At 33.8% G+C, this 15,385-nt stretch overlaps 1 protein-coding gene across 1 annotated transcript in view; it reads right to left on the bottom strand.

The window, feature by feature from the left end:
* Positions 1–15,385, bottom strand: part of LOC121382886 (BTB/POZ domain-containing protein 16-like) — a 52,541-nt gene that overhangs the window by 26,520 nt on the left and 10,636 nt on the right. The window contains exons 5-10 of the mRNA XM_041512564.1: positions 14,552–14,664; positions 12,100–12,114; positions 9,071–9,409; positions 7,517–7,631; positions 4,771–4,840; positions 2,747–2,809 (exon numbers count right to left, since the gene is read on the bottom strand). Coding sequence (XP_041368498.1) covers positions 2,747–2,809; positions 4,771–4,840; positions 7,517–7,631; positions 9,071–9,409; positions 12,100–12,114; positions 14,552–14,664 — 715 coding nt within the window. The remainder of the gene's footprint in view (positions 1–2,746; positions 2,810–4,770; positions 4,841–7,516; positions 7,632–9,070; positions 9,410–12,099; positions 12,115–14,551; positions 14,665–15,385) is intronic.

Raw genomic sequence — 15,385 nt, 5'->3', positions numbered from 1 at the left:
ATAATATTTATTTGAATTTGTCGATTTTAACACGTAAAATTAAGAAGTGAAAATGTTCAATGTCTACTATATTTTAGTTTTAAAATATATACATGATTAATGTGTTACTAGTATACAAACTAAACTTTGAAAGTTCTACTAACACTTTATAAAATATCAATTCTGAAATAGGAAGGTACGACTGTCGATAATACGTTGTCAAGATCAAACCGGTTTTAACTACAGCACAAGATTTCTCTTTTAATTTTTTGAGACGAACCCTACAATTTGAAATCGGCAAACGCATGTGTTAACTGAAACTGACAACAGGCTGTCGTTTGTGCTTTGCGAGTATGGCGGCACAGGCGACGAATCAAGCGTATACATTTGATGATATCCGTTCATAGCAAACACACACAACTTTTTTAAAAGTGCATTTGAGCTTGTATTTCACATTTGTACATGATGTTATAATATGGTAACCAGATAATGTAACTTTAACAAATGATGGCCTTTAGTTTTATAAAGACTACACTGTTACACTCCAACTACTAGCTATAGCACTGAACATACACATGATCGATAGTGGCATTATTTTTAAAATCCATTTTAATTTTCAATTTTTTTCATTAATGTAAAATAAAATTGAAACTGCATATCACATTTATGGCTTAAGAAAAAACAGATTCAGAGAACCCATTAATTTCCTTCTCGTCTAACCTGTTATAATGTCCATGTAAATAATATCCTAAATTTAATGCACAAACAAAAAATAGGTAATGCAAAATTAGATTTGAATGATGCATGCATGAACATCACAATCATTCTGGTAATTTACACAGGCCTGAAAATAAATATTTTCCTTCTGGACTTCATTTATATTTGCAGATAAATAATGAAAATGTTTCTGCAACAATGTCAAATAAAGAAACAACTTCACACATGAAAGATGGTATGGATGGGCGAGTAGGTCAGTGGATGGATGCACAGGATATAGGATACAATAGGATGGACGGATAAAACAATGGCACAAAAAGGTGTATGCATGCCTATAAATAAGATACTAACAATCGCATAGAATTCTGTAAATGGTATCTAAGGTCGACAACAGTCACTTGTCGCACCCTTGTTTTGGCTTCATATACAATAAATATAACACAACCAATAGTAAAAAAAATTATATGATATATTTGACAAAAGGTACTTTTTAAAACTTAAAATTTATATTTTGTCCTGAATTATGAAAAATAAAAACATACTGACCTGTAAACCTGTAAAAAATTGTACCTTTAACAAAATGTGGATTTCAAGTGAAATTACGGTAAGATATGCTATATTTACATGGGTGCGAAAAGTGACTGTCATCGACCTTAATGTCCAAAACACATTGTTAACAACTACAATAAATTACTCTCCTACCTTTAATTACTGATAGATTTTCTCCACTTTTTGTCGAAACAGAAATCATTAAAAAACCCATTACAGTGACACAGATTCCACCTATGAGACTGTAACGATGTCACAGATATCAACTTCGCTGAGATTGCATAGGAAAACACATGCATTTTTTTTTCCTTCTGCCATTTTGCTTTTTTGTGGAATACTCTAAAACTTCAAGAGAGGTGGAAGCCTCCTAAGTATGTCACATAATTAATCTTACATCATGATGAGTGCGTTATACCTTATCATATGTTATGACGTTGTTAGATGACGTCATATCAACCCAACCTCTCTTGAAGAGTATTCCAAAAACATGCAAAATGGCAGACGGCAGAAAATTGCATGTGTTTTGCCCCATGCAATCTCAGCAAAATCGATATCAGTGATATTATTACAGTCTTGTACATGTATGTGGAATCTGTGTCGCTGTAATGTTTTTTTCACGATTTGTGTGTGGACAAAGTTTGGGGGAGATCTAACGGTAATTAAAGGTAGGAAAGTAATTTATTGTAGTTGTTAACAATGTGGTTCGGACTTTAGTTTCAATCAAGATAAATCAGTCACATATCCTCGGCTAAATGATGTTGATACTAGCATCATGTCGGATTTGTGAATCGATCAAAGTGTTTTGAATGTTTGCCATGATTGCACTCCCATTTTAGCAGCTTCAAAAACTGTATAAAAAGTACATATTTGGCTGTAATCAATGGTGAACAGATGCTTGGATAAATGATTGGATGGATGGATAAATGGATGGATGGATGGATGGATGGATGGATGGATGATGGATGGATGGATGATGGATGGATAAATGGATGTATGACAGATGGATGGATGGATGACGGATGGATGATGGATGGATGGATGCATGAATATATGGACGGATGGATGAATGGATGACGGATGGATGGATGACGGATGGATGGATGATGGATGGATGGATGATGGATGGATAAATGGATGTATGACAGATGGATGGATGGATGGATGGATGGATGAAGGATGGATGATGGATGGATGTATGAATATATGGACGGATGGATGAATGGATGACGGATGGATGGATGGATGACGGACGGATGGATGGATGATGGGTGGATGGATGGATGATGGGTGGATGGATGGATGGATGGATGGATGGATGGATGGATGCATAATGGGTGGAAGGATGGATAGATGGATGGATGGATGATGGGTGGATGGATGGATGATGGGTGGAAGGATGCATTGACGATGGATTGATGGATGGATGGAAGGATAGATGGGTGGATGGATAGATGGATGGATAATGTATAGGAATAACATCTATGTACATATTTGTGTGTACCTGTGGTATAAGGTTTAGTTCCAGCCACCTTTCACATGCTGCAACAATGCCTTCTTGTTTGTACTGAAAAAAATGAATTAAATTAATCTTTAATCTCATAGAAAGTTTGATTTTTATACACTTTTAACACACAGTAAAATTAAATGTTAGTATTGATTTAACTTGTTTTAAATATTACAATGCAAATAAACATTTTACCATATTAAGAAAAATTCTTAAACTCATGACAGCGTATTTTAAAGATGTTTTGTTTTCTTATATTTATCTTAATTAACCCATGGGTCAGACAGGAACAGAAACGGACATACATAATAAAAACAATATTTAACTTCCATGTAGAGAGGATTGAGAGAAAGTAATGATAATTAACATATCTGTCAGTGTTCGAGATTAACGGTATCCCAATATCCTGGGGATACCAGATTTTAATTTTGGATACCAGACTTCCAGTATTCCCAGTATCCCGCCGTGATACCATATAATGTTGGGTTTTTTTAATCCTGAGTTTTTATTTTTCGTTTAAACAATGAAAGTCATCATTTACAGATGAAGTTAAGTACCGGGTAACAGTATTTTTGAGCTTGTACCCAGACCAATGCTACACTGTAACAATATTTCTCCCAACTCGACCCCAGTCTAATGCTACACTGGAGACTTAGAACTGATAAGTCACTATTGTTTTTGTTGTGATATTTCCTTCCAGTCTAAGTGTTCCTTCATTAGGCCTAGTAATTCCAAAGTCGATAAAAACACTGAAAAGGCAAGCAGCCATTATAAAGTGTTTTCAACCAATACAGCCTTTTTATTTATTAAAATTAAAATTGGCTTGCTTTGCTGTATTTGAATGTTAGGTAACCATATCCAAAAGTGGGACACTCAATTCTCAGGTGGGATACCAGATTTTGAAACATCATCATCCAACTGGGATACTGCCCAAAACATTTTAATCTCGAACACTGTCTGTTATAGAAGCAAACTACACAAAATAAAGGAGTCAGTGGACCGAATTTACGAAGCCTGTTTATGTCTTACACATGTGTAACTACATACATTAACAATGCTTAAACACCTGCGTTTACGAAAAAACGGGCTTTGTAAATTCGGCCTAATGTGTTTAATGAAGTTAAAATAATTTGCATGCAATTTTTTTTATATATTGCTAAAAACAAACCCCTAAACAATTGTGAGTACAGTGAAACCTCTTAAAACCAGACCCTCTGTAAACCGGAATCCCTCAAAACCGAACATTTAGAATATCTGTCCAAAAGAGAACCTCTCTAAATTGGATACCTCTTACAATCGCAATTTTTACTTTGTCCCAAGGATGTCAGTTTAGAGGAGTTTCACTGTATATACATGCAACACTAATGCAAAGCAACACAAAATGTTAACTCATACATAAATAAAAAGAGAATTATAGAGCTGGCATCAGTACACATACATGCAATATACTGATGAAAGAAGAGGACAGGGGTAATAGTATGCTTTACAACAAGTACAATGAAAGCACATGCTATAATCAGCAGCACAAATGCAGCACATTACAAGTAACCTGAAGCTGTTACATCAGGTACTATTTTTCGTTTAGCAGAAACAGTGGGATGATCCGTTATTTGAAATGCACTCCCCAATGGACAGGACATGTATTATCATTTCACATACCAATCACAAGACCCTAGCTGGCTGGAATGGGAAAAAGATTTTCTCAAAGGGATTAACTCAAAAATCTGTCATGCATTAATTACCATATTAATTTTTTTTTTTTTTAAATGAGTTGTGTCTTTGTTATACTGATGTCATAATACCTTCCCTCCCATTTTGTAAACTTATCACAATGGTGTATATATAAGGCCACCCGTATGTTATAGGATTATGACCAAAATGCAATAATTAGGTTTTACAAATATATGTTGACAACATGCAAGACTCAATAAAAATGTTATGTATGAATTAAATTGAACAGCACCACAATGTAATAATTAGCATATTAATTGACGTTCACTCCACAGAAACACGTAACAAACCTTAGAGGCGGCCAGATGGTATTTGCATACAGTGCTCGTACTGATGGATAATAGCATATTTTTAACACACCTACAAGAGGAATAGTGGAGGTGTTTTCATGCAGGAGGAAAGAGTTCACATGGAAATTATCCATGATAGAGCCAGCACAACTTCATTGAGAAGCTATAATATTACAATAATACTAGACAGCCAAAATATTGTAAAAGATGGATTTGTTGTAATTTTAGATCCGTATTTATTGGAACTTCCACAGTAAGAGGAATGAATCAAACTGGAAACATATTTGAATTAATAAAATTTGAATAATAATTAGTTTAACAACTTTAATTACAATGATATTTTCATAATATCAGTGTAAATATAGCTTAAAGAAAAGAGGCCGGTGATGCTAGCTCCGTCATGATTATTAAACAAAACTACAAAAGGACTATTATTAAAATATTCTAGGAAAATGAAGTTGAAAAGTATGAAATTTCAGGGCTCGAACTTAACAACAGTATATACTAAAAGAAATTGCTGTAGATCGATAGCAGATTTACCAATGGCAGTTTTCTACAACTAAATAAATGTTATAATTGATCTTGGTTGACGGAATAATTTTTTGTTACGTTAATTTGTTGCAAAAGATACTGGTTTAAAAGTGCTGTAGGCGTGCAGGCTCAACACCAATATAGATGAACATTTTGCCTATATATTGCAAAACCATTTTACAATTGCTGTAGATAAACAATTCTTAAGTTTGAGTCCTGAATTTAATACACTTGACAGTTTTCTAAAGAATGGAATATACTGTTAGGCAAAATTATAATGTTTCTCATTTCTCTGCCATATTGATGAGATCATGTTCTGCAATGGTTGGGTATATATCCAGAAGGAAGGAAAGGGAACTCTATTTACGTGCCCATATCCCTAGGGTTCAGGCACGCCCACCCCGGACTTAGCCTCTGACATCGCCAGTAACCAGATGTTAGTGTGTGGACTGCACCAGTTTATATCAACAAGGAATATATGGAGAATAACTAACAAACAACAAGTAATTACTGATTATCTGTCCTAAGTGAATTATAATGTAAACCTGAGGTTTACATCATTAATCCACTAGGGATAAATCATTTTTAACTCCTCATAGCGAGTTGGTTCTTTATATTACATATTCACACTTTTAACCAATTTTTTAATATGCAAATCCCTCTTGCTGTTTCAAGTACATGAAATTCAATCAGCAATTACATCACATATTCCTATGTGCTCAATTTCTGCTGTATGACATATACATGTATATAACTCAAGTGATGTAGTCAGTTAAGAACTGGTGATGTCATGCAATAATATTGTGAGGCTTTTGCAGTATATGTTTTACAATACAAAACATGTCTTTGCATACAACAGAAAATTATTTTTCGTAATTATAAAAATCACTGCTTATGAAAAACACCTAACGTCCTTATCATGTTTATGAATCAAACTGGTCTGTAGATTGTAAAACATTTTTATAAACAGACATATAAATGGGAACATTAAATGAATGAAAGTAAAGTTCCAACTGTAGCAAATAACCAATCAATGATAATCATTTTTAAGTCAGCCAATCAGTAGCTGTAAAAGCAATCTGCACATTAAAAAATATGGGTAATAGTTAATGTAATAGAAACTATAAAACATAGAGTACACTAAAGAATAAAAGCCACTTATTTGAAATGAAGCACACATCTAGAGAACACAAAGTCAAAAGACTAAAAATGCTTAACACTAGCTACAGGTAACACTGCAGACACCAAGTCACAGATTGCAGAAAACCCGCCAAAAACCCCCTGCATATATACAATAAAGATACAGAAGATAGAAGTGGACTGATGCATAAACATTAATGCAGACAAACTATAGAAAATAAAAAGCACAAACATTGAGAATACAGATGACAGAAGATGAAGATCTGAATACCATTCACAAATCTGTACCCTATACAGAGAATGCAAATTTGTAACAGTTAAGACGATGGAATAAAACTTACATGAGTACATGCAGAAAAAGAGATAGAATGCAAGTACACTTTAAAAATTAGGAACCAAAAAGGTAAGACATTTTTATGTTAATCCACTAATTTTAAATATACAAAATAACTGAGGTAAGCAATGATTAGTAATCACAGCATTTATAAATTAATTTTCCATATTTATCAAGTTTACATAATACCATTTCACAAGGGACATACCAACTTGATAACAACTGATATCTAGTTTATTATTATGTTTATTAACCTATCTATCTTAAAAAACAACAACCAACAATAATTTATATTAAGAAAACACTATTAAAATTATGTAAGTCACCGTGTACCCTATTCACAATGACAGTACTGATATAGCTTTTATTATGTTCATTTTTAATAAATAATTCTTAAAAACTAAAGTTCTTTTATTCAGTTAAAAAAAAAAAAAAAAAAATAAAGAACTGTTTTAAAATAACATAATATAAATTTTATCCCCAAAATGCAAATGCAAATTCTCTTTAATATTTTGCATATTTACTAAATGAGATGTTAAATTTAGAACTGACATGGTGATTGGTTAGAAATGACTAATCGCACATTAACATAATATGTACATATAACACCAACAATTTTGGTGGTATATTTTCAGCCACAAAACATTGCATTATAAGTGATCACTATGGTAATAAATATTAATATTGAGTGAACTACATAAAGACTGGAGGTATAACAAGTTAAAACAAATATAGCTTTACCATTCCACCAGAGGCTTGAATTGCAGGATGGACGCCGCTGCCAAGATACCTTCGATATTATTTATATCTCCTTCAATTTCATCATGATACAGGTTTCCAAGGGCAACAGCCATTGCTAAATTGATAAAAAAAAAAAGAAGAAGAATTATATCATATGTATTTTTTTATTATCTTATTTTAATTTAGCTTTTATTTAATTTTCATACATTTATGAAAACTAACAAAATGCGACAAGGATGTGAACGTTACACATTGGTTTGCAATGATAGTAAATTGTCATTTTATTCGGTCAAAATTGCTTTTTAAATCATTAAGTTTAAGAACATGCCACATTGTTGATACCTTACAACAGAAGCACCTGTATTATAATTTTTAACATATTTTTAGAAAACTGCCGAAAATATCTAATGACCATTAATACACATTGTTGAGTATAGGGCTTGAAATACATGTAGGAAGTAAAATATGGCCTGGTGATATATTTTTTTTAAATAGCAGGCCAAAAGAAATATGGCCTGCTAAGAAAAAATATGGTCTGCTGGAAATAAGACAGCACATGGTTTGGGACAGTGTGTGGAAAATAAGAATCTCTAAGATGTATTTTAGAGCATTATAAAAGTAAAATATAACAGAATCACAAGCTTATAGTCTCAGCTAAATAGAAAATGAGTTGATCATACATGCATGTACAAATTTTAGCAAGTGATTTTTTTTTCACCTGCTAAGTCACAGGCCAGCATTTCGAGCCTTGGAGTATACAATAATTAACTACCTTTGACTTTACCTAGTCAACAACCAAATTCTTATTATTAGTCAAATATGTTTTTGGTTGGCATACACCAACAAAACTCTTAAGCACTGCTAATATTAACAGGAAAAAACCCCTCTCATATACTAGATTATGTTTTATGATGATATAGTTCATAAACTATACTGACAAATTACTGCCTTCCTTATCCAGCACCACCTATGACACAGACACGACTATATATAGAGAATAACTGGTTACTGAAGATGCAGCGAGGGCGAATGCAGCGAGGCTCTGCCGAGCTGCATTCGCCATTCGACCTGAGCAGGATAAAGCCGATATCTTAAGACAGTAACCAGTTATTTCTTTTATCCTGCAATCCTACAAAAATATTCGGAAAATCATTATTTATTCCAGTTTTGTGTACGCTAAGCGAGTATTCTTAACTTAGCAAGGCTTTGGCCGTATGACGTCGTACATGATGCATTACGTCATTATTGTAAGAAGCTAGCTACATTTTGTCACATTAAAAAAACATTTCTAAACTCTAATTCATAAATAAATATACAAGTTTTGTATTGTTATCGCAAAACTAAAAGTTATTTGTACTGTACTTCACCAAATGATTTAAAGAGTATGTTTATTGAAAATCTACTCTGATTGAATGAGGCCTATGTCACATGACCTATATTTTTGGTCAGTGACCGACAATATAGAGATTTATTTAGTCATCATATCTTGCCAATGTATACAGTGATTGCTGTATAAATATATATATATACAACACTGACTGAAACTTATTTTACCGGTTTGCGTAACAAGTGGATCATCAATTTGCAGTTTAATCTTCGTCATGGATCTGCCTTTAACGGTGACACACACCGAATTGTTGGGCTTCCTGATCTTGTTCTCCTTGGCTGGGATCTTTAACTCCTTGGTGAACTTGTTACTCAGTTCTCTGTACTCGTCGCTGTAGAAACTGCTTTGGTTTATGAAGCTGTCGATCGTCTCGCACTCTTGATTACGGTACGATGTGTGGGGGTTTGGGTCGTTAGCGGCCTTCAACAGCTTGGCCAGTGTTTCTGATTTCTGGATATACGGGCCATGCAGTTCCCAGTCCATCTTCAAACAGTGGAGCAAGACATCTGTAATTGTGAATGAGACAATATTATACAGTGAAACATTGTTAATCTGGACACGCACAGGAACACGAAACAAAAGTCTGGTTTTAAGAGGTATCCACTTCAGAGGGGTTATACAGTGTATTTTCTGTACTGATATTATAAAGGGGACCCTAAAAGATGTCAGGTTTAGATGGGTTTCACTGTATGTTATATGGTAAAAGATATGTCTGAACATGCAGTTTATAAAAGCACAACAATGTCAGGGTTTCTGCCAGAGGGTAAAACGCATATGGCACCATACCCAATTTTTTTTACAGATTTTCTTCTTTTTTTTGGATAAAAATTATTTACTCTTATCATTACTGTATGATTTTCTTAACCCTAACCTTAAACTTAACCCATTTTCTTTCTGGGGGACTGTGGTTACATTCAATTCCGTAGCGCCATACCCAAAAATTTCTTTCTGGCAGAAACACTGAACATCTGTACACAAGGAGCACAATATTGAATGGTTTATATGCTAAGAAAATAAAATTATATAAAGTTTAAAAGTAACATTATAATATTGTTTAAATGAAATCTATATGGAATTATGAAATTAGCTAGTTAACTGTTTATAGTCTGCCTGCATGATAAGATAACCAATTAACTGACATGACTAATGTTAACACTAATACGAAAACATATTATTAACTTTTAAAACCATACCAACTCACAATATACAGAACAATGTCTTTGTCAATAAAGAAGTTTCTTAACAAATTACCATCAAATTGTATAGATTAAAATTCATTTTATAATAATATAGAGATGAAGACAAAATACCAAGGTAGCAAAATTATTAGTAATCAATAATGCAGTATACAGGTGGATTTTTAACCCAGAATCCATCTAAGCTAGAATTGTGAGTAAAGTTAGGTAGTCTTATATTAAGCGCAAGTTTCAAGATTGTAAATTACACAAGTTGTCTTTGAAATGTTAATATCAACATAGTAGGGGAGGCAACTCCTAGCAAATCATATCAACTTTAAGATTATTGTTATCTCCCTTTAAATATGCATTGGTATACAATGTATTGGATCTACAGAACCAGCCTCGGTGGTGTCATGGTTAAACCATCGGACATAAGGCTGGTAGGTACAGGGTTCGTAGTCCGGTACCAGCTCCCACCCAAAACAAGTTTTACCGATTCAATGGGTACATGTAGGTGTAAGACCACTACACCCTCTTCCCTCTCACTAACCACTAACAACTATAACCCTCTGTTCTGGACAGACAGCCCAGATAGCCAAGGTGTATGCCCAGGACAGTGTGGTTGAACCTTAATTGGATATAAGCACAAAAATAAGTTGAAATGAATGGAAATGTAGATCTACAACCGATCTACCACCGGCCTCGGTGGTGTCGTGGTTAAGCCATCGGACATAAGGCTGGTAAGTACAGGGTTCGCAGCCCGGTACCGGCTCCCACCCAGAGCAAGTTTTAATGACTCAGTGGGTAGGTGTAAGACCACTACACCCTCTTCTCTCTCACTAACCACTAACTACTAACCCAGATAGCTGAGGTGTGTGCCCAGTACAGCATACTTGAACCGTAATTGTATATAAGCAGGAAAATAAGTTGAAATGAAATGAAATGTAGATCTACAGATATTGATTACAGTGGCTTTTTTCAAGAACTGATATAAGCTTAATTATACTCGTGAGTATACGTGTCTGTTTTTTTTTTTTATCTGTGACTCAATTGTTTTCTTTTCTCTCAGTTAATTTATTAGTGTTATGTAAGTTTATAACAGTAAGAAAACCCCCCACAAAAAACAAACAATAAATTAAAATTAAAATAAGCTCCACTGGTTAATTACTATTACCTGTGGATCTAACAGCACCCCGTTGGAGCTCATGTCCAGTTGACCTTTCATTCGACCAATCAAAACTTTACTTGCAAAATCATGCCAGTGATTTGAAAAGAATTTGAAAACATTCAGGATTGTGCCGAGGGTATACGAAATGATTTGGGTGAATTACGAAGATTATATAAAATTTGTTTCAAGACGGAAAAAAAAAACCCGTGATGGTATAGCCATAAAATCTGTTTATACTAGTATACAATCCAGAGTTTACTACTGCACTTTTCCCCCTTTTTTTAATGTTGAAATAGACCAATAAGTTCGCCTATTGCATAGTCTCGCCCAATATTTTTAGAATTTGTATGCTCCCGAATAACGCTATAAAAGGCGAAGTGTAATTGGTCAATATTTAAATTGTTATTTATAGATGAAAAAAGTCACCTGGACATGGAAGTTAACACAATGCTGTTAGATCTACTAGTAGACCAGTAGAGCTAATTTTAATCAGACTGCAAAAAAAAAAAAAAAAAAAAAGCACAGAAAAACCACACACTCACACACTGAAACAACCATAAAAGTAAATATCTAAGAAATCGTATTCTTGACAAAAAAAAATATTACTGTGAAAAAAGTGTTGGTAAAAAAAAAACAATAATAAAAAATACCAAAAGCCACAAGAGAAATGCATGTACAAGTACATCTCTTTTCATTTTAAATTGTAAAAAATAAAATTAGAATTGGAAAAATAAATTCTATCAGCCTGAGCCAGTTGTATCTGAAGGAACACAGTGACTATGTCAAGCATCCATAATAAAAACTACAAAAAGCTCTTAAATTTAAATTTCAAAGATAAAATTATATTTACCTCCCGACATGCTATCTGCAATCAAAATAAATTAATAATAATTATAATTATAATTATAATTATAATTATAATTATAATTATAATAATAATAATGATAATAATTGTTGTTGTTATTATTATTCTATACCGATGGAAAGAAATGAAGATAATAAAAATAGTAATTACATGTACAACCCAAACCATTGTGTCAGAAGTTGACACTACTATACTATAGACATAGACAATACTACATAATAATACTAGTGGTAAATTAAATTTCAAATTCAATCGCATGAGTTCACTCATTTCTTTTCATCAGTATAATTATAATAAAATAAGAACATATTTCTTGCTGAATTTAACAAGGCCTCAAATGACATTTTCATAATACAGGTATGCATATACTACACTATCAGCTTTTATGCTACAGTCACATATCCACCAGCTAGGCCCTGTACAAATGTTTCTACCTACAACGGATTTCTATGATTTCGGGAAATCGGGGGTATCGCAGGGGTCTACGGCATCCATATATAGCAGTCACATATATAACGGGGCCCGCACAGTGCCCTTTGAAGTTTTCTTGACTCCAATCGCGAGGCACCCGTGGGTAAGCTGCAAGGGTACCGCAGGATAATCCTACGGATGTCGCACCTGTATGATTTTTACACATCATATACGGGGTTCATGAGGGACTTGCACAGAAATCATAAGATAATCATACAATGATCTTGGAAATTGTACAGGTGCTGTATGATTCAAGAGACCCACAATTCAGTCCCAAAATCATACGGCATCCGTACGAATGTTGTGGGACCGTACTGGGCCTGTGCGATGCTGTATACAACATGTCTACAGGGTTTACGGCCAATAAAAATTTCTATGACACATCGGGAACTTTTAACTCTGCGCTAAAAGCTTCCAATGCACCCTACGGTGAGGAAAGAATGCCAAGGCACCCGCAGGATAGTCACGGCACCCTTGTGGACGCCGTGAGATTTTGCAAATTTCCCCTGAAATTTGGGCCGATACGGGCGCCTTATCCCAAATCGGTGGATATGTGACTGTGGCATTACTCAAAACTATTACATTGGCTGGATATATAAGTACATGTTGTAATCAACTGACTTTTTTATTATGTCACTTTTTTTTTTAAAGTAATATTATTTACTTTTAAACTAAATGCACTGGAATATATTACACGCAATTTACACTTACTGAAATACTTGTACTTTGCTGATATATAGTTGTAATATTGGTGAAAAAAGTGCAATGAATTACTAGTAAAAACAACACCTGTTCTCACTCTAAAAAGTGTTGTTACCATTGTATATTGTTCAATGCCTGCAGAAACAGCTCTTGGAATGTATATAATACGTACAGTCCTTCACATTTGAAAATACAAATGTATCAGGCAAGAGATAAATCACTCACCTCTTAAGCTTCAGGCAAGAGATTAGATATTCTACAGGAAACATGTTGAGTATACGATACACACTGACAAAAACACATTTTGAATAACACGGACATAAATGACCTGAATGTAAATGATCCCAACTTATAATGACAACAATAATAATTCAAGGATGCAACAAATTCTGGGGTAGGCTGGGGTTAAACCACATTACCATATTTTAGGTCAATGATAAAATATGCTCCTTAGATGTGAATGACTGATAATATTACAACAAGCATTCTGAGAGTACTGCTAAAGCTATACATGCCCCTGCTGGGCCCAACAAATTTTTATATCTCCAAATTTCAAGGGCCATAACTCTGTGAAAAATGGGTATATCGAAATAAAAAGTTATCCTTGATCTGTAACATTGCATGATAAAGCTATATACAAAATCTCAATATCTTTAGGCATTGAAACACAAAATCTGGAAAACAAATTGTTGTATCTCCTATGTTCAAGGGCCATAATTGTGAAAAATTAGTAAATCATCATGAAAGTCAAACTTGATCTGTAACAGTACATGATAAAGCTACACAGAAAATTTTAGCTCAGTATCTTGAGGCTTTAGGAAAAAAAGTCCGGAAAACAAATTTCTGTATCTCCCAAGTACATGGGCCATAACTCTGTGAAAAATGAATAAATCATGATGAAAGTCAAATTTGATCTGTAATAGTATACTATAAAGCTATATACAAAATTTCAGCTCAGTATAGCTCTAAGCATTGTGAAAAAACATCTGGAAAACTATATGTGGGACAGACAGACAGACAGATGGACAGACAGAAGGATGGGGATGGGACCTATAGTCCCCTCCAGTGGGACCAGCATGCGTCTAATAACACAATATAGGTTATAATTTTTATTTATTTTTTAATAGATATATATTTTTTTATTTATACAGCTACATTATTGGCACTTCATATGTCTGGTAATAAGCCCACCCCATGCTAAGCTCACAATGAGTTGTCTTGGCCCCCTGGGCTTATTTCCAGTCAAATATGATACGGTACATACCTGGGTTATCAACGTGCAGTTTTCTGTTGGAATGATACAGAAACACTTCTTTTGGTTTTGGCAGTTTAGCTGATTGTGGAATGAATGTTCCTACTGGCCCAGCAACTGGCATACTAAACAAAACAAAATATAACAGCATAATTATTCTCTTTTCTGTTTAGTGACATTAAATCCTAAACTAAAGTACACACCAGTAAACATGCAATCATGTATGAATAGTAAATAAACAATGAGTGGAAATACCGTAAGTTCATTAGGTACATGTACACACACCTTAATTTTGTTTCCATTATTGATAACTACAGTGAAACCTCTCAAAAACGGACCCTCTGTAAACCGGAATTCCCTCAAAACCAGACATATTTCACAGCCCATTTTTAAATATCTGTACAGAAGAGAACCTCTCTAAACTGGATACCTCTTAAAATCAGACTTTTTACTTGGTTCCGAGGGTGTCCGGTTTAGAGGGGTTTCACTGTATATTACTAAGCATATTAATCATATAATGCCTATCCTGTCTTATAAAATTGGATATAACTGAGCAATGTATTCATGTCTGAGATATCGTACTTCATTATTATATAGACACATTATCGGTATTTAGAGAGAGAGAATTTTTTTTTAAATAATGACCAATCTTGACATTTGTCACAAAATGCTTAAGGTTAAATACTTATTGCATTTTATATCGTAAATGAAGTTTTCGAAACCAGCAACACACAATATTAACTGTATGTCTTACAAAACTTCGAAATGTGCCAAAGGGAGACAACTGTACATATAAAGTACTAGACACCATATATGATCTAAAAAGATATATCTGGTGTGGAATAA

This window comes from Gigantopelta aegis, chromosome 10, assembly GCF_016097555.1.
Source record: "Gigantopelta aegis isolate Gae_Host chromosome 10, Gae_host_genome, whole genome shotgun sequence".
NCBI lineage: Eukaryota > Metazoa > Mollusca > Gastropoda > Neomphalida > Peltospiridae > Gigantopelta > Gigantopelta aegis.
This window is presented reverse-complemented; position numbering and strand designations above follow the sequence as displayed.